This window comes from Pseudophryne corroboree, chromosome 4, assembly GCF_028390025.1.
Source record: "Pseudophryne corroboree isolate aPseCor3 chromosome 4, aPseCor3.hap2, whole genome shotgun sequence".
NCBI classification, from domain to species: domain Eukaryota; kingdom Metazoa; phylum Chordata; class Amphibia; order Anura; family Myobatrachidae; genus Pseudophryne; species Pseudophryne corroboree.
This window is the reverse complement of record NC_086447.1, coordinates 325,017,096-325,035,137: the sequence shown is the minus strand read 5'-3', so window position 1 is coordinate 325,035,137 and position 18,042 is coordinate 325,017,096. Positions and strand designations below refer to the sequence as shown.

The 18,042-nt window shown below is 49.4% G+C and overlaps 1 protein-coding gene across 1 annotated transcript in view; it reads right to left on the bottom strand.

Annotated features, from left to right (window-relative positions):
* Positions 1-248: 248 nt before the first annotated feature.
* The window catches only part of LOC134909470 (anosmin-1-like), a 91,789-nt gene continuing 73,995 nt past the window's right edge, over positions 249-18,042 (bottom strand). Inside the window, exon 7 of the mRNA XM_063916360.1 lies at positions 249-865. Coding sequence (XP_063772430.1) covers positions 820-865 — 46 coding nt within the window. The 3' untranslated portion in view covers positions 249-819. The remainder of the gene's footprint in view (positions 866-18,042) is intronic.

Here is an 18,042-nt window from a genome sequence, read left to right as displayed (position 1 = left end):
CGGGATTGAATCCCGGCCATTTTTGGGCCTAGATCCCGCCGATCCTGGGATTGGCCACCATACTTGTCAGCATTACTGTATTTCCTATAAATATGCATTTTTATGAAAATACACTAAATAAAAATACAAACAAGTAGAAACGGAAGTATATACAAAATCATTATTCAATGATAACTTAAAAATGCACTGTACAAATAAAATATATAATTAGTATAGAAAAGTATTACATACATCATAATTGTGAAATTATTTGCCTTGTGTGAAATGGAAATAACATTAAAATAACACTAACAATAGTAGATTCTTAAATTCAGTAAGTTGACAGAGTGCTTTCTTAAGAAATGTGAAATTACAATAATTACTACTAACTACTGTAACTGAACTATTAGGGAAACTGAGGATGTTCTTTCTGACTAACTGAAATCTGTTCCAATTCACAAATTATGTGGCACATGTGAGATGGAATGGTTTAGTGAATACATAGAGACTGGTCAAAATAGGGCAACAAGTGAGTGGTTCCTTTAGTGTGGCACTCCTTTAAGACTCAGGGGCAGATACTAAACCTTGGAGCGAGATAAAAGTACCAACCATTCAGTTCCTAAATGCCATGTTACAGTCTGTGTTTAAAATTATAGGAGCTGATTGATTGGTAGTTTATCTCTCTTCACTTTATCACTCACTAAGGCTTAGTACATCTGTCCTTCAATCTTATTATTAAATTCCAAGATGGCAGGATCTTTGAATTATTTTTCTTTCTTGGCAGAAGGACGTGAAGATCTTCTAAAATTCATTTTCTAAGCAATTTATTAATGTAACTGCTTATTTTTCAGCAGCTTTGATAGAAATCCGTAATGTTTCCTTTACTCTTAAGGTAGAAAAGAAAGACATTTTAATTATTATAGGATAACAAATGTTGTATAAAATAGATGTAAAAGACTAATTACATGCAATAACAGTATTTCAAAAGCAATTATATGATAGTTCATAGAGGATTAATATAAGGCACTCGCTCACTTTGTAAATACAGTATACGCCATGTGTGCTTTCACCATATCCCTCTTATGCTTAAGCTTATAGGAACAATGTATGTACTGCACACGAGTGGTGTGCGATAAGTTTCTGGATGTGCAGTGCATCGGTAGACACATAGGGGGTCATTCCGACCCGATCGCTCGCTGCAGTTTACAGCGATCGGGTCGGAACTGCACATGCGCCGGTGCCGCAGTGTGCCGGCCCATGCCAGACGGCCGAAGGCCGTCGCTGCCTAGCGATTGCCTCTGCCTGATTGACAGGCAGAGGTGGTCGCTGGGCGGGAGGGGGCTGGTCGGTGGCGTTAAGCCGCTATTTAAGGGCCGCGGTCCAGCCAACGCAGGCATGGCCGGACCGTTCGGGGGGGCAGGCCGCGGCGGCTTTGTAACGTCACACGCAGCTGCTGCGACTTCGGCAGCGAAGACGTTCTCCCGGGCAGCCGCAGGAGCTGCGCTGGCCGGGAGTTACTCCTCAAATCTAAAAGCATTGCCGCTGCATGATGCTTTTGCATTTCTTGGGGGGGGGGGGGGGGGGGGGCTGACGTGTGGCGGACTAGCCCTGTGCTGGGCATACCCCCGCATGTCTGGGTGCCGGATCGTAGCTGCGCTAAATTTAGCACAGCTACGATCAACTCGGAATGACCCCCATAGGGCCTAATTCAGAGTTGATCGCAACAGCAAATTTGTTAGCAGTTGGGCAAAACCATGTGCACTGCAGGGGGAGCAGATATAACGTGCAGAGAGAGTTCGATTTGGGTGGGGTGTGTTCAAACTGAAATCTAAATTGCAGTGTAAAAATAAAGCAGCCTGTATTTACCCTGCACAGAAACAAAATAACCCACCCAAATCTAACTCTCTGCACATGTTATATCATGCTCTCCCCCCCCCCCCCTGGCAGTGCACATGGTTTTGCCCAACTGCAAACAGATTTTGTGCTGCAATCAACTCTGAATTACCCCTACAGTCTGTCTGGTTGAGAACTAATCTCTGACTAAAGTTCTTGAGAAATGTCAAGGCACAGAACCGTGTATAAGCACACCGAAGAAGTTAACATGTTCACTTCCTTAACAAGCTCGCTATGGAGCTCAACAGAGGCCACTAGAGAGCCATGATCTTCTACGACTACTAGAGTGGTCTGTGCAACAGCAGGAAAGTTTTGATCGACCGCAAGCTGCTTTTGGGGAGGAATCACCTTCCCGAACCACTGTGAGTGGTTTGCAGAATTTCGGCGCAGGAGATCCCTGGAAGACGAGGAACACTACGGCCGACCTATGTCTGCCATTACTGAGGACAATTTTGCTGCCGTGTGGGCCATAGTTGAGTTAGACGCCAGGGTGACTGTGGCCCAGTTACAGAAGGAGGCTCGGGTAACTTGGTGCCATAACATGCTGGCCAGGTTTGATGTTGGTCACTCAAACTCTGGGAGATCATCAGTGGCAGTGAATCCTGGTTCTACAGTTTCAACTCTGAGACCAAACAGCAGTCGGCCCAGTGGACCCCAACTGAAGGTGAACCGCCACAGTAGTTCAGATGTGAGCGCAGTGTGGCTAAGTAGATGGTTACTGTTTATTTCTCTGACATCCTAGTGGATGCTGGGTACTCCGTAAGGACCATGGGGAATAGACGGGCTCCGCAGGAGACTGGGCACTCTAAATAAAAGATTAGGTACTACATCTGGTGTGCACTGGCTCCTCCCTCTATGCCCCTCCTCCAGACCTCAGTTAGAATCTGTGCCCGGCCAGAGCTGGTTGCACACTAGGGGCTCTCCTGAGCTTCCTAGAAAGAAAAGTATTTGTTAGGTTTTTTATTTTCAGTGAGATCTGCTGGCAACAGACTCACTGCTACGTGGGACTTAGGGGAGAGAAGCAAACCTACCTGCTTGCAGCTAGCTTGTGCTTCTAGGCTACTGGACACCATTAGCTCCAGAGGGATCGAACACAGGGCCCGACCTCGATCGTCCGTTCCCGGAGCCGCGCCGCCGTCCCCCTTGCAGAGCCAGAAGACGGAAGAAACCGGAGGAAATCGGCGGCTGAAGACTTCGGTCTTCATTAAGGTAGCGCACAGCACTGCAGCTGTGCGCCATTGCTCCCTTTGCACACCACACACTCCGGTCACTGATGGGTGCAGGGCGCTGGGGGGGGCGCCCTGGGCAGCAATTAGAGTACCTTACATGGCAAAAAGCACATAATACAGTCTAATAAACTGTATATGTGCATAATCCCCCGCCATAAAAGTATATAAAAAAGCGGGAGAAGTCCGCCGAGAAGGGGGCGGGGCTATCTCCCTTAGCACACCGGCGCCATTTTCTCTTCACAGCTCCGCTGGAAGACAGCTCCCCAGGCTCTCCCCTGCAGTTTCCAGGCTCAAAGGGTAAAAAAGAGAGGGGGGGGGGCACTAAATTTAGGCGCAGACTGAGTATATTAAGCAGCTATAGGGAAAATTCACTTTTGTTAGTGTAAATCCCTGTTTATATAGCGCTGTGGTGTGTGCTGGCATACTCTCTCTCTGTCTCCCCAAAGGACTTTGTGGGGCCCTGTCCTCAGTCAGAGCATTCCCTGTGTGTGTGTGTGGTGTGTCGGTACGGCTGTGTCGACATGTTTGATGAAGACGCTTACGTGGAGGCGGAGCAGGTGCCGATAAGTGTGATGTCGCCCCCTGCGGGGCCGACACCTGAGTGGATGGATATGTGGAAGGTATTAACCGACAGTGTCAACTCCTTACATAAAAGGTTCGATGACGCAGCTTTGGGACAGCCGGCATCTCAGCCCGCGCCTGCCCAGGCATCTCAGAGGCCGTCGGGCTCAAAAACGCCCGCTACCTCAGATGGCAGACACAGATGTCGACACGGAGTCTGACTCCAGTGTCGACGAGGATGAGACAAATATACAATCCACTAGGGCCATCCGATGCATGATTACGGCAATGAAAAATGTGTTGCACGTTTCTGACATTAACCCGGTTACCACAAAAAAGGGTATTATGTTTGGGGAGAAAAAGCAGCCAGTGACTTTTCCCCCATCTGATGAGTTAAACGAATTGTGTGAAGAAGCGTGGGGTTCACCAGATAAGAAACTAGTAATTTCTAAGCGGTTACTAATGGCGTACCCTTTCCCGCCAATGGATAGGTTACGCTGGGAGACATCCCCTAAGGTGGACAAGGCGCTCACACGCTTATCAAAAAAGGTGGCACTGCCGTCTCAGGATACGGCCGCCTTAAAGGAGCCTGCAGATAGAAAGCAGGAGGCTATCCTGAAGTCTGTGTATACACACTCAGGTACTATACTGAGACCTGCTATTGCTTCAGCATGGATGTGCAGTGCTGCAGCAGCGTGGTCTAATTCCCTGTCTGATAAATGCTGATTCTAAAAGGCACATGGAAATTTTGCCTTATAAGGGTGAGGAATTGTTTGGGGACGGTCTTTCGGACCTCGTATCCACAGCAACAGCTGGGAAGTCGACTTTTTTTACCTCAGGTTCCCTCACAGCCTAAGAAAGCACCGTATTATCAAGTACAGTCTTTCGGCCTCAGAAAGGCAAGCGGGTTAGAGGCGCGTCCTTTCTGCCCAGAGGCAGGGGTAGAGGGAAAAAGCTGCACCATACAGCCAGTTCCCAAGAACAAAAATCCTCCCCTGCTTCCACTAAGTCCACCGCATGACGCTGGGGCTCCACATGTGGAGCCAGGTGCGGTGGGGGCCCGTCTCCGGAACTTCAGCGACCAGTGGGTTCGCTCACAGGTGGATCTCTGGGTTCTACAAGTGGTATCTCAGGGATACAAGCTGGAGTTCGAGACGTCTCCCCCTCGCCGTTACCTCAAATCAGCCTTGCCAGCTACTCCCCAGGACAGGGAGGTAGTACTGGCGGCAATTCACAAGCTGTACCTCCAGCAGGTGATAATAAAAGTTCCCCTCCTTCAACAGGGACGAGGTTACTATTCCACAATGTTTGTGGTACCGAAACCAGACGGTTCGGTGAGACCCATTCTAAATTTGAAATCCTTGAACACTTATAAAAGGAAGTTCAAGTTCAAAATGGAATCGCTCAGGGCGGTTATTGCAAGCCTGGAAGAGGGGGATTACATGGTATCACTGGACATCAAGGATGCTTACCTACATGTCCCCATTTACCCACCTCACCAGATGTACCTCCGTTTTGTGGTACAGGACTGCCATTACCAATTCCAGACGTTGCCGTTTGGTCTGTCCACGGCACCGAGTGTATTTACCAAAGTAATGGCCGAAATGATGATACTCCTTCGAAAGAAGGGAGTTATAATTATCCCGTACTTGGACGATCTCCTTATAAAGGCGAGGTCCAGGGAGCAGTTGTTGGTCGGAGTAGCACTATATCAGGAAGTACTACAACAGCACGGCTGGATTCTGAATATCCCGAAGTCGCAGCTGGTTCCTACGACGCGTCTGCTGTTCCTGGGTATGATTCTGGACACAGAACAGAAGAAGGTGTTTCTCCCGGAGGAGAAGGCCAAGGAGTTGTCATCTCTGGTCAGAGACCTCCTAAAACCAAAACAGGTGTCGGTGCAACACTGCACGCGAGTCCTGGGAAAGATGGTAGCTTCTTATGAGGCAATTCCATTCGGCAGGTTCCATGCACGGATCTTTCAGTGGGATCTGTTAGACAAGTGGTCCGGATCGCATCTTCAGATGCATCGGCTGATCACCCTGTCCCCGAGGGCCAGGGTGTCTCTGCTGTGGTGCCTGCAGAGTGCTCATCTACTCGAGGGCCGCAGATTCGGCATACAGGACTGGGTCCTGGTGACCACGGATGCAAGCCTCCGAGGTTGGGGGGCAGTCAGTCAGGGAAGAAACTTCCAAGGACAATGGTCGAGTCATGAAGCTTCCCTACACATAAACATTCTGGAACTAAGGGCCATTTACAATGCCCTAAGTCAGGCAAAACCCCTGCTTCAAAACCAGCCGGTGCTGATTCAGTCAGACAACATCACGGCGGTCGCCCATGTAAACCGACGGGGTGGCACAAGAAGCAGGATGGCGATGGCAGAAGCCACAAGGATTCTCCGATGGGCGGAAAATCACGTGATAGCACTGTCAGCAGTGTTCATTCCGGGAGTGGACAACTGGGAAGCAGACTTCCTCAGCAGGCACGACCTCCACCCGGGAGAGTGGGGACTTCATCCAGAAGTCTTCCAGCTGATTGTAAATCGTTGGGAAAGGCCACAGGTGGACATGATGGCATCCCACCTCAACAAAAAGCTAAAAAGATATTGCGCCAGGTCAAGGGACACTCAGACGATAGCTGTGGACGCTCTAGTGACACCGTGGGTGTACCAGTCGGTTTATGTGTTCCCTCCTCTTCCTCTCATACCAAAGGTAGAGGATAATAAGAAAGAGAGGAGTAAGAACTATACTCATCGTTCCGGATTGGCCAAGAAGGACTTGGTACCCGGAACTACAAGAAATGATCTCAGAGGACCCTTGGCCTCTGCCTCTCAGACAGGACCTGCTACAGCAGGGGCCCTGTCTGTTCCAAGACTTACCGCGGCTGCGTTTGACGGCATGGCGTTTGAACGCCGGATCCTGATGGAAAAGGGCATTCCGGTTGAAGTCATTCCTACGCTGATAAAGCTAGGAAGGATGTGACAGCAAAACATTATCACCGCATATGGCGAAAATATGTTGCTTGGTGTGAGGCTATGAAGGCCCCAACAGAAGAATTTCAGTTGGGTCGATTTCTGCACTTCCTACAGTCAGGAGTGACTATGGGCCTAAAATTGGGATCCATTAAAGTCCAGATTTCGGCCCTGTCTATTTTCTTTCAAAAAGAACTGGCTTCACTGCCTGAAGTTCAGACGTTTGTTAAGGGAGTGCTGCATATTCAGCCCCCTTTTGTGCCCCCAGTGGCACCTTGGGATCTCAACGTTGTGTTGGATTTCCTAAAATCATATTGGTTTGAGCCACTTCAGACCGTGGAGTTGAAATATCTCACGTGGAAAGTGGTCATGCTTTTGGCCTTGGCTTCGGCTAGGCGTGTGTCAGAATTGGCGGCTTTGTCATGCAAAAGCCCCTATCTGATCTTCCATATGGACAGGGCAGAAATGAGGACTCGTCCCCAATTTCTCCCTAAGGTGGTATCAGCGTTTCATTTGAACCAACCTATTGTGGTGCCTGCGGCTACTCGGGACTTGGAGGCTTCCAAGTTGCTGGACGTAGTCCGGGCCCTGAAAATCTATGTTTCCTGGACGGCTAGAGTCAGAAAAACTGACTCGCTGTTTATCCTGCATGCACCCAACAAGCTGGGTGCTCCTGCTTCTAAGCAGACTATTGCTCGCTGGATCTGTTGCACGATTCAACTTGCACATTCTGCGGCTGGACTCCCGCATCCTAAATCAGTCAAAGCCCATTCCACGAGGAAGGTGGGCTCCTATTGGGCGGCTGCCCGAGGGGTCTCGGCTTTACAACTTTGCCGAGCTGCTACCTGGTCGGGATCAAACACGTTTGCAAAATTCTACAAGTTTGATACCCTGGCTGAGGAGGACCTTGAGTTTGCTCATTCGATGCTGCAGAGTCATCCGTACTCTCCCGCCCGTTTGGGAGCTTTGGTATAATCCCCATGGTCCTTACGGAGTACCCAGCATCAACTAGGACGTCAGAGAAAATAAGATTTTACTCACCGGTAAATCTATTTCTCGTAGTCCGTAGTGGATGCTGGGAGCCCGTCCCAAGTGCGGAATTCTGCAATACTTGTATATAGTTATTGCTTAACTATAGGGTTTTTTGTTCTGAGCCATCAGTTTAATGAGGCTCAGTTGTTGTTCATACTGTTAACTGGGTATAATTATCACAAGTTGTACGATGTGATTGGTGTGGCTGGTATGAGTCTTACCCTGGATTCCAAATCCTTTCCTAGTAATGTCAGCTCTTCCGGGCACAGTTTCCCTAACTGAGGTCTGGAGGAGGGGCATAGAGGGAGGAGCCAGTGCACACCAGATGTAGTACCTAATCTTTTCTTTAGAGTGCCCAGTCTCCTGCGGAGCCCGTTTATTCCCCATGGTCCTTACGGAGTACCCATCATCCACTACGGACTACGAGAAATAGATTTACCGGTGAGTAAAATCTTATTTTTGCCACGACTGGCCATGAAGCTACCATACCACTTGTGCAGCAGTGCATCGTCACTGGGGACTGTTACGCCAACCAATGCCTGCTGCAAGTGCTGGAAACCATTTCCAGGTGCTGTCCAAGATCTTGCCCTCGTACCCCTTCATCATAACAATGCACAAGTCGAGGAAAGTGGTGGATTTTCTGGCTCATGAACGCATCTAGGAGCTTGGTCATCCCCCATACAGTCCAGACCTGGCCTCCTGCGACTTCGTTTTCGCGCCAGTCAAGTGCAAGATGCGTGGGATTCATTTTAAGTCACCGGAAGCTGCAGTGGAGATCTTTATTGAGCTTGTAGAAGACATACCTGCTTCGGACTGGTTTAGCTACTTCATCAAGTGGTTTGAGTGCATGCAAATTTGCATAGACTCCTCTGGTGAATACTTAATTTTTTTCTCTCTCTTACGTCCTAGAGGATGCTGGGGACTCCAAAAGGACCATGGGGTATAGATGGGATCCGCAGGAGACATGGGCACACTAAAAGACTTTAACTGGGTGTGAACTGGCTCCTCCCTCTATGTCCCTCCTCCAGACCTCAGTTAGATTCTGTGCCCAGGAGTGACTGGACACACACTAGGGGAGCTCTACTGAGTTTCTCTGGAAAGACTTTATGTTAGGCTTTTTTATTTTCAGGGAGACCTGCTGGCTTCAGGCTCCCTGCTTCGTGGGACTAAGGGGAGAGAAGTCAGACCTACTTCTTTTGAGTTAAGGGCTCTGCTTCTTAGGCTACTAGACACCATTAGCTCCAGAGGGTTCGATCGCTTGGTGCGCCTTGCTGCTTGTTCCCGGAGCCGCGCCGTCAGCCCCCTCACAGAAGACAGAAGCCGCGTGAGTATGCAGAAGACTTCAGGACGGCAGAAGACTTCAGTAACTAGGTACAGCGGTAGCGCTGCGCTCCATGCTCCCACACACTACACCATCGGCACTCGCAGGGTGCAGGGGGGGGGGTGGGGGGACGCCCCGGGCAGCAGTTACTGAGGTCTGGGAGCCGGCAGAAGCCTTTTTTCGGTGCCTCTGCACCGTTTTTCGAGACCCCCGCCGGCATTTTTCATTTTCAAATTTGGCGTGCTGAAGCGCGCCTGGAAGGGGCGGAGCTTAGCCTCGCGGCTCACAGGCGCCATTTCTCCTCCACACGCGGCTGCAGGAGACGCTGGCCCGGGACCTCCAGAGCTCCTCTAACAGTAACAGGGAGCTGGGCGGGGGGGGTGGGGGGGCACAGTTTGGTGGTGCATATTATTGTCCTTCAGCAGCGCTTTCACATATATGCTTTTGGGGGATATATGGGCGCTGGGGTGTGAGCTGGCATACTCCCTCTGTGTTTCTCCTTCCGGGCTTCATTGTGGGCCTGTCCCCTAGCTGAGACATATTGTGTGTGTGTCGGTGGGTCGATGCTCCGTGTCGACATGTCCGAGGCTGAATGTTATTCACCGGAGGAGGTTATTGGGGGGCCAGATGCAGGTCTGGAATTGGCTCTGTCGGCGCAGCCGACACCTGATTTACTCACATTGTTAAATACAATTAATACAAATGTGGCTTCTTTGCCAAAGAAGTTAGATAAGTCTGAGTCACAGACACAGGTGTGGAAAAAATCCATGGAGGATGCTTTGACTCAGGTGCAGACCCCATCGGGGTCAAAAAAGCGGTCGTTTACTCAAGTGGTAGATACTGATACCGACACGGATTCTGATTCCGAGGTCGATTTCACTGAGGCGGCTTTACATCCACGATTAGTTAAGAGTATTCAGTACATGATTGTGGCTATAAAGGATGTTTTACGTATTTCTGATGAACCTGCGGTGCAGGAAACAAGGATTTGCTTGTTCAAAGAGAAAAAACCTGAGGTGCAGTTTCCCCCTTCTCATGAAATGAATACTCTTTGTGAAAAGGCTTGGGAGTCGCCGGACAAGAGGTGGCAGATTCCCAAGAGGATTTACATGGCGTATCCATTCCCCACTATTGACAGGGAAAAATGGGAGGCGTCTCCGAATGTTGACAAAGCTCTATCTCATTTGTCTAAGAAGGTGGCGCTTCCGTCTCCTGTCACGGCGGCTCTCAAGGATCCGGCGGATCGCAAGCTGGAGACGTCTCTGAAGTCCATTTTCGCTAATACGGGTGCATTGCTCAGACCTGCTGTGGCATCGGTATGGGTGAGTAGTGCTATTGCTAAATGGGCTGAGAATTTAGCTGCTGATATGGATACCCTTTATAAAGATACTGTTCTTTTGACTCTTGGTTATATCAAGGACGCTGCAGATTACCTGAAGGATGCGGCGAGGAATGTTGGTCTCTTGGGATCAAGAGCCAATGCCTTGTCGATTTCGGCCTGGAGGGCGCTGTGGATCCATCAATGGAATGCTGATGCCGATTCCAAGAGAGCTATGGAAGCTTTACCCTTCAAAGGTAATGTCTTGTTTGGGGACGGCTTGGCTGACCTGGTTTCTACCGCGACTGCAGGTAAGTCGTCTTTTCTTCCCTATGTTCCCACACAACAGAAAAAGGCACCACATCAGCAGATGCAGTCCTTTCGTCCGAATAAAAACAGGCGGGGAAAAGGTTCGTCCTTTCTCGCTTCAAAGGGTAGAGGAAGGGGAAGGAAGTCGCCTGCAGTGTCAGGCGCCCAGGACCAGAAGTCCTCCCCTGCCTCTACCAAGTCCACCGCATGACGCTGGGGCTTCCCTGGGGGAGTCCGGACCGGTGGGGGGCCGGCTGCAGATCTTCAGTCAGGTCTGGATTCAATCAGGCCTGGATCCTTGGGTCCTAGAGATTGTGTCTCAGGGATACAAGCTGGAGTTTCAGGAGACGCCCCCTCACCGGTTTTTCATGTCGGCCTTGCCAGTGTCTCTTCCGGACAGGGAGGTGGTGCTGGCAGCAATACAAAAGTTGTGTCAACAGAGGGTCATTGTTCCCGTTCCCCCGTCCCAACAGGGGGAAGGGTTCTATTCGAGCCTTTTTGTGGTACCGAAACCGGACGGTTCGGTCAGACCGATTCTGAACCTAAAGTCCCTCAATCCATACTTGAAGGTTTTCAAGTTCAAGATGGAATCTCTTCGAGCTGTGATTGCCAGCCTAGAAGGGGGGGACTTTATGGCGTCAGTCGACATAAAGGATGCCTACTTACACGTTCCGATATATCCTCCGCACCAATCCTTCCTAAGGTTTGCGGTACAGGATTCTCATTACCAATTTCAGACGTTGCCGTTTGGGCTTTCCACGGCCCCGAGGATTACCACCAAAGTCATGGCAGAAATGATGGGTCTCCTTCGCAAGCAAGGGGTTACCATTATCCCGTACTTGGACGATCTCCTGATAAAGGCGAGGTCCAGGGAACGGTTACTAAGAAATGTGGATTTGTCTCTGTCCATTCTGCGACATCACGGTTGGCTGCTAAATTTGCCAAAGTCGCAGTTAATTCCGACCACTCGGTTGCCCTTTCTGGGCATGATTCTGGACACGGGCTTAGGGAATGTGATTCTTCCGGAAGAAAAAGCTCTGGAACTTCAGTCGATGGTCAGGGAACTTCTGAGGCCAAAGAGTGTGTCGGTTCAGCAATGTACTCGGGTTCTGGGGAAGATGGTTGCGGCGTACAAAGCCATTCCGTTTGGCAGGTTTCATGCTCTGACTTTTCAGTGGGATCTGCTGAGCAAGTGGTCCGGGTCTCACCTGCACATGCACCGGCAGATATGTCTATCTCCCAGGGCCAGGATTTCTCTTCTGTGGTGGCTACAAAGTTCTCACCTCCTAGGAGGCCGCCGATTCGGTATCCTGGATTGGGTCCTGTTGACAACAGATGCAAGTCTCCGAGGCTGGGGCGCAGTCACCCAGGGAAGAAATTTCCAGGGGAAATGGTCGCTCCAAGAATCCTGTCTCCACATACATGTTCTCGAGTTAAGAGCCATTTACAACGGCCTGCTTCAAGCAAGAAACCTTCTTCAGGGTCGGCCTGTCCTGATACAATCAGACAACATAACTGCGGTGGCGCATATAAACCGTCAAGGCGGAACAAGGAGCAGGGCGGCTATGGCGGAGGCCACAAAAATCCCTTGCTGGGCGGAACAGCACGTGAGCGCCCTGTCAGCAGTCTTCCTTCCGGGAGTGGACAACTGGGAAGCAGACTTCCTCAGCAGACACGATCTCCATCCAGGAGAGTGGGCTCTTCATCAAGAGGTGTTTACAGAACTGACGAAGCGTTGGGGAACTCCGATGATCGACATGATGGCGTCTCGCCTCAGCAAGAAGCTTCCGAGGTATTGTTCCAGGTCAAGGGACCCCCAGGCCAGTGCAGTGGATGCCCTGGTGACTCCGTGGGTTTTTCAGTCGGTGTATGTGTACCCTCCGCTTCCTCTCATTCCAAAGGTGCTGGGAATCATTAGTCGGGCAAGAGTGCGAGCACTTCTTGTGATTCCAGATTGGCCAAGAAGGGCCTGGTATCCAGATCTTCAGGAATTACTTGTGGAAGATCCTTGGCCACTTCCTCTAAGGGAGGACCTGTTATTGCAGGGTCCATGCGTGTTTCCAGACTTACCGCGGCTGCGTTTGACGGCATGGAAGTTGAGCGCCAAATCTTAGCTCGGAAAGGTATTCCCGTGGAGGTCATTCCCACTCTCCTTAAGGCGAGGAAGGAAGTTATGGCGAAACATTATCACCGTATTTGGAGAAAGTATGTTTCGTGGTGTGAGACTAAAGCTGCTCCTGCGGAAAAATTTCACTTGGGTCGGTTTCTCCATTTTTTGCATGCAGGCGTCGATGCCAGCCTGAAATTGGATTCCATCAAGGTGCAGATTTCGGCTTTATCTTCTTTCAGAAGGAATTGGCGGTTCACCCTGAGGTTCAAACTTTTGTGAAGGGAGTGATGCATATCAATCCTCCGTTTGTGCCCCCGGTGGCACCATGGGACCTTGACGTGGTCTTACAGTTTCTTATGTCTTCCTGGTTTGAACCTTTGCATAAGGTTGAGTGGAAGGTGGTCATGCTGTTAGCTCTAGCGTCTGCCAGGCGGGTGTCGGAGTTAGCGGCCTTGTCACACAAGAGTCCGTACTTGATCTTTCATTCGGATAGGGCGGAATTGAGGACTCGTCAACAATTTCTGCCGAAGGTGGTTCCTTCATTTCACATTAACCAGCCTATTGTGGTGCCTGTGGCTACAGATGCTGTGGCAGTTCCAAAGTCTCTTGATGTTGTGAGAGCTTTGAAGATCTACGTCGCCAGAACGGCGGTGGCCAGAAAGACAGAGGCGCTGTTTGTTCTGTATGCTTCCAACAATCTTGGTCATCCTGCTTCGAAGCAGACTATTGCACGCTGGATTTGTAGTACGATTCAGCAAGCTCATTCTTCGGCTGGGTTACCGGTGCCGAAATCAGTAAAGGCCCATTCTACCAGGAAAGTGGGCTCATCTTGGGCGGCTGCCCGAGGGGTCTCGGCAGTTCAGCTTTGCCGAGCAGCTACGTGGTCGGGTTCAAACACCTTTGCTAAGTTTTACAAGTTTGATACCCTAGCTGAGGAGGACCTCATATTTGCTCAATCGGTGCTGCAGAGTTGTCCGCACTCTCCCGCCCGTGTTGGAGCTTTGGTATAGACCCCATGGTCCTTTTGGAGTCCCCAGCATCCTCTAGGACGTAAGAGAAAATAGGATTTTAGTACCTACCGGTAAATCCTTTTCTCCTAGTCCGTAGAGGATGCTGAGTGCCCATCCCAGTGCGGACTGTTACTTGCAGTGTGTTCTTACTGGTTAAATTAGTTTATACACGGGTATTGTATTTTTTGTTATCAGCCTGTTGATGTGGTTATTTCATGCTGTTATCTGGTTTACTTTTACTCCGGTGGGCTGGAATATTTGTAGCCCTTAATTTAAACAAAAATCCTTTCCTCGAAATGTCCGTCTCTCCTGGGCACAGTTCCTATAACTGAGGTCTGGGGGAGGGGCATAGAGGGAGGAGCCAGTTCACACCCAGTTAAAGTCTTTTCAGTGTGCCCAAGCTCCTGCGGATCCCGTCTATACCCCATGGTCCTTTTGGAGTCCCCAGCATCCTTCACGGACTAGGAGAAAAGGATTTACCGGTAGGTACTAAAATCCTATTTATTTATTTTTTAAATGTAACGCTCACTTTATAAATACAGTATACTACTTTTTGCCCATCCAGAAACTTATTGCACACCCCTCATAATTACCCTGAAGTTGTAACGCAGACCCCTGGCCTGTTTCCAAAGTCTTTACAAATTCCTCCAGAATTATAGTGCAGTCATCCTAAATCTAGATAAACTAGATAATGTATAGCTAATCTGACTTATTACCCTCAATATATACATTTTATTTAAGATACTATTGCACTACATAAAAATAAATGGCTCATCCAGATCCCAAAGGAGCGGTGGCACATGTTTGGTACTTTGCGCTTGCACTGGACCCGTACTGCGCATGTGCAGTATGGGTCTGTGACGGCAGATGCAGGATGGCATCAGTGATTGACAATCTGAAGCCGTTGAGGCCAGGATCTCCATCAGACAACACAGATTTCCTGGCCTCTGTGTAGCAAATACGGCGGGCAGCTTGTGCGACCCCATGGATCACGCAGCCAGCTGATGGTGTTGGAGATGATCCGATATTACATCTTAGACGCAGTTTGCACCTGTAATGCAAGCACACCTCCTGCTGCATTACCATAGCAGCTGCAAATGCGACTCCAACCACCTCTGAAGGAGGGCCAATATGTTACATCAAAGAGTTGCATGTATTCAGACTGATATATTGGTGGCATCTAATATAGCTGACGTGTTATCTTCAAATAAGTTGACGTCTGGAAAAAGACTTATTTGACGTTGAGATGTATCAGCTGAGCACTCTGAGAACAGCTACACTTTTACAGACTTTAAAAAATTGATGGGTGGTGTTGTAAGGAAATTCCCAGGAATTTAATTTAGAAGTTTGATACATCTGCAATACTAATGCGTAGATTTACTATGGTGCAGGTTTTTAGAAGTGCAGATGTTGCTGCGCTCGTACATCCTTCATCATCGCTGCGTTCGCCGCGCTGTGGGCTCGGTGGTGGGTTCTATTCCCACTCTATGGGAATAGTCCCTGTTGGTCGGCATGCCGACCATCGGGATTGTGAGTTGGCGAGATGTAGGGGGAGGTATTGTGACCAGTTGTCTCCTGACCGCTGGTCACATAATTAATTACATCCCGGGAGGTGTAAGGGAAGAAAAAGCACATGAGGGGAGATGAGTCAGCTTGCAGGAGTTTACAATCTAAAGGGGAGTGGCAGAGAGGGGTTACACAGTTGAGAGGCAGGGAGCCTGTTTGAAGCTTTGGGGAGAGGCGGAGAGTCTCGGAGAGAAAGAGTTCCAGTGGTGGGGTGCAGCACTGGCAAAATTTTGGAGGCAGAAGTGGGAATAGGTAATTTGGTGGGGGAAAAAAATTGGAAAATTTGTTTTCTGCAGCAGGATACACTGGTATTCCACAGGGAATAGCATCAGGGGGTGTAGAGTTGGATCTTGATCTGAGGCACCAACAGGCTAAAGCTTTGACTTTTCCCAGGATGCATTGCACCGCCTCCTTTGAAACCCCGCCTCCAGGCACTGGAGCTCAGTTTGTAAGTTGGTGCCTGCCTCCAGGCAGCTAACAGGTGGGGCTGCGCTAGGCAGCCCTGAAAAGAGCTTTTTAAGAAGACTTCAAGGGCCGCAGCACTGTTTATGTCATTCTGACATTCTGTGCTGTGGCTCCATCACCTTCCTCAGCAGCGCTGCATACTCCTACAGCCGGGTACTTGGAGCAGTGGCGCACCGGTCATCAGACACACCACCGCTGAAGCTCTCCAGGATCGTGTGGCTGCACATCAGGGAGGAGGTAAGAGGGTCCCCCAGGTGGGACCCTCCGGTAATCGCAATCCGCTTGCGGTCCCAGGAGACGGACCACGTCTAAAACTGCTCAGTCAGAATTGAAGTCAATCTGCCCTCAGTGCAGATACACATTTCCCCACAGTGCCAGATATGCCCCCAGTGCAGATACACATGCCTCCACAGCCTTGGATAAGGCTGTATCTAAGGCTGCATGCTGGATATGTAGAAGATGTTTGTCAGCATTCTGTTTCTTCCATCTGCAGGCGACCCTCTCTGGGTCACATATCCTCCTCACCAGGCTTATCTGTGATTCGCGGTTCAGAATTGCCATTACCAATTCCAGATGTTACCTTTCGGTATCTCCATGGCGCAGAGGGCTTTTCACCAAGGGGATGGTGGAGATGATGGTCCTTCTGCATCAAGAAGGAGTCAATATTATTCCTTATCTAAAAGATATCCTGATAAAGGCGAGATCCAGTGAGCGGTTGGTACAAAACATTGCGCTCTCCCTGTCCATACTCCAACAACACGGTTGGATCATACATTTTTCAAAAGATTTGTTTTTCGGGGCAGGATAGTTCAGAGATTTTTTTTTTCCTTCCGGTGGAAAAGGCTCTGGAAATCTAGAAAATGGTAATACTAGTTTTGAAACCATCAAGAGGGTCGATCCTTCCGTGCAAATATGGTGACGGCTTAAGAGGCCATACAGGTTGGCAGGTTCCATGCCAGGGTATTCCAGTGGGACCTGTTGGTAAAGTAGATCCCACCTGCACATGCACCGGAAGATAGTCCTGTTGTCGAAAGCCAGGTTTTCACTCCTGTGGTGATTACACAGCTCGTACCTATTAGAGGGACACAGGTTCAGGATTCAGGACTGGGTCCTGGTAACCACGGATGCAAGTCTCCGAGGCTGAGGGGCTGTCACTCAAGGAAAAGCTTCCAAGGAGAATGCTAAAGTCAGGAAACCTGCCTTCACATGAACAGGCTGGTATTGAGAGCCATTTACAACGGTCTTCGATAAGCGGTACATCTTCTTCAAGATCATCCCGAGCAGGTCCAGTTCGATAATGTAACAGCAAGACGGAACGAAAAGCAGAGCGGAAATGGCAGAGGTGACAAAGGTCCTCCTCTGGACAGAAAAACAAGGCCTCTGTCGGCAAATTTTCATTCCAGGAGTGGACAACTGGGAAGCAGACTTCCTCAACAGACACGATCTCCATCTGGGAGAGTGGAACCTCCACCAAGAAGTCTTAGGTAGACATGAGGACATCACGTCTCAACGGGGAGCTTCAGATGTATTGTTCCTGGTCAAGAGACCCTCAGGCAATAGCGATAGATGCACCCTCCACTTCCACTGTTCCCAAAAGTTCTCAGGATCATGAGAAGATCGTGGTTTCGGGAAAATTTTAATTGTCCCAGACTGGCCAAGGAGGGCTTGGTGCCCAGATCTTTCAGAGTTACTTTAAAAAAATAAAAAAAAAGATCCTTGGCCTCTTCCTCTTAGAAAAGACCTTACTACAGTAGGTGCCCTGTGTGTACCTAGACTTACCGCGGCTAAGTTTGACGACATAACTGTTGAGCGCCAGATTCTAGCCGAAAGGGTATTCTCATGGAAGTTATCCCCACTCTTATTTAGGCCAGGAAAGGAGTAACGTTTAGACGTTACCAATGTCTTTGGAGAAAATATGGGTCTTGGTGTAAATCCAAGAAAGCTTCAATGGAAGAGTTTCAGTTAGGACGTTTTCTCCATTTCCTATGGGCTGGAGAGAATGCAGCCTGAAATTGGACTCCATTAAGGTCCAGTTTTCAGCATTGCCAATTTTCTTTCAGAAACACTTGGCTTCCCTTCCGGAAGTTCATTCTTTCTTAAAGGGCGTGTTGCGCATCCAACTTCCATTTGTGCCTCCAGTGGCACCTTGGGATCTTAATGTGGTGTTGCTGTGCCTTGAATCACGTGGGTTTGAACTTTTACAGAAGGTGGAATTACGTTCCTGATTGAATGTGCGGACTCAGATGTCTCTGTCCAGCTTTCCGAGTGTGTGGAATCC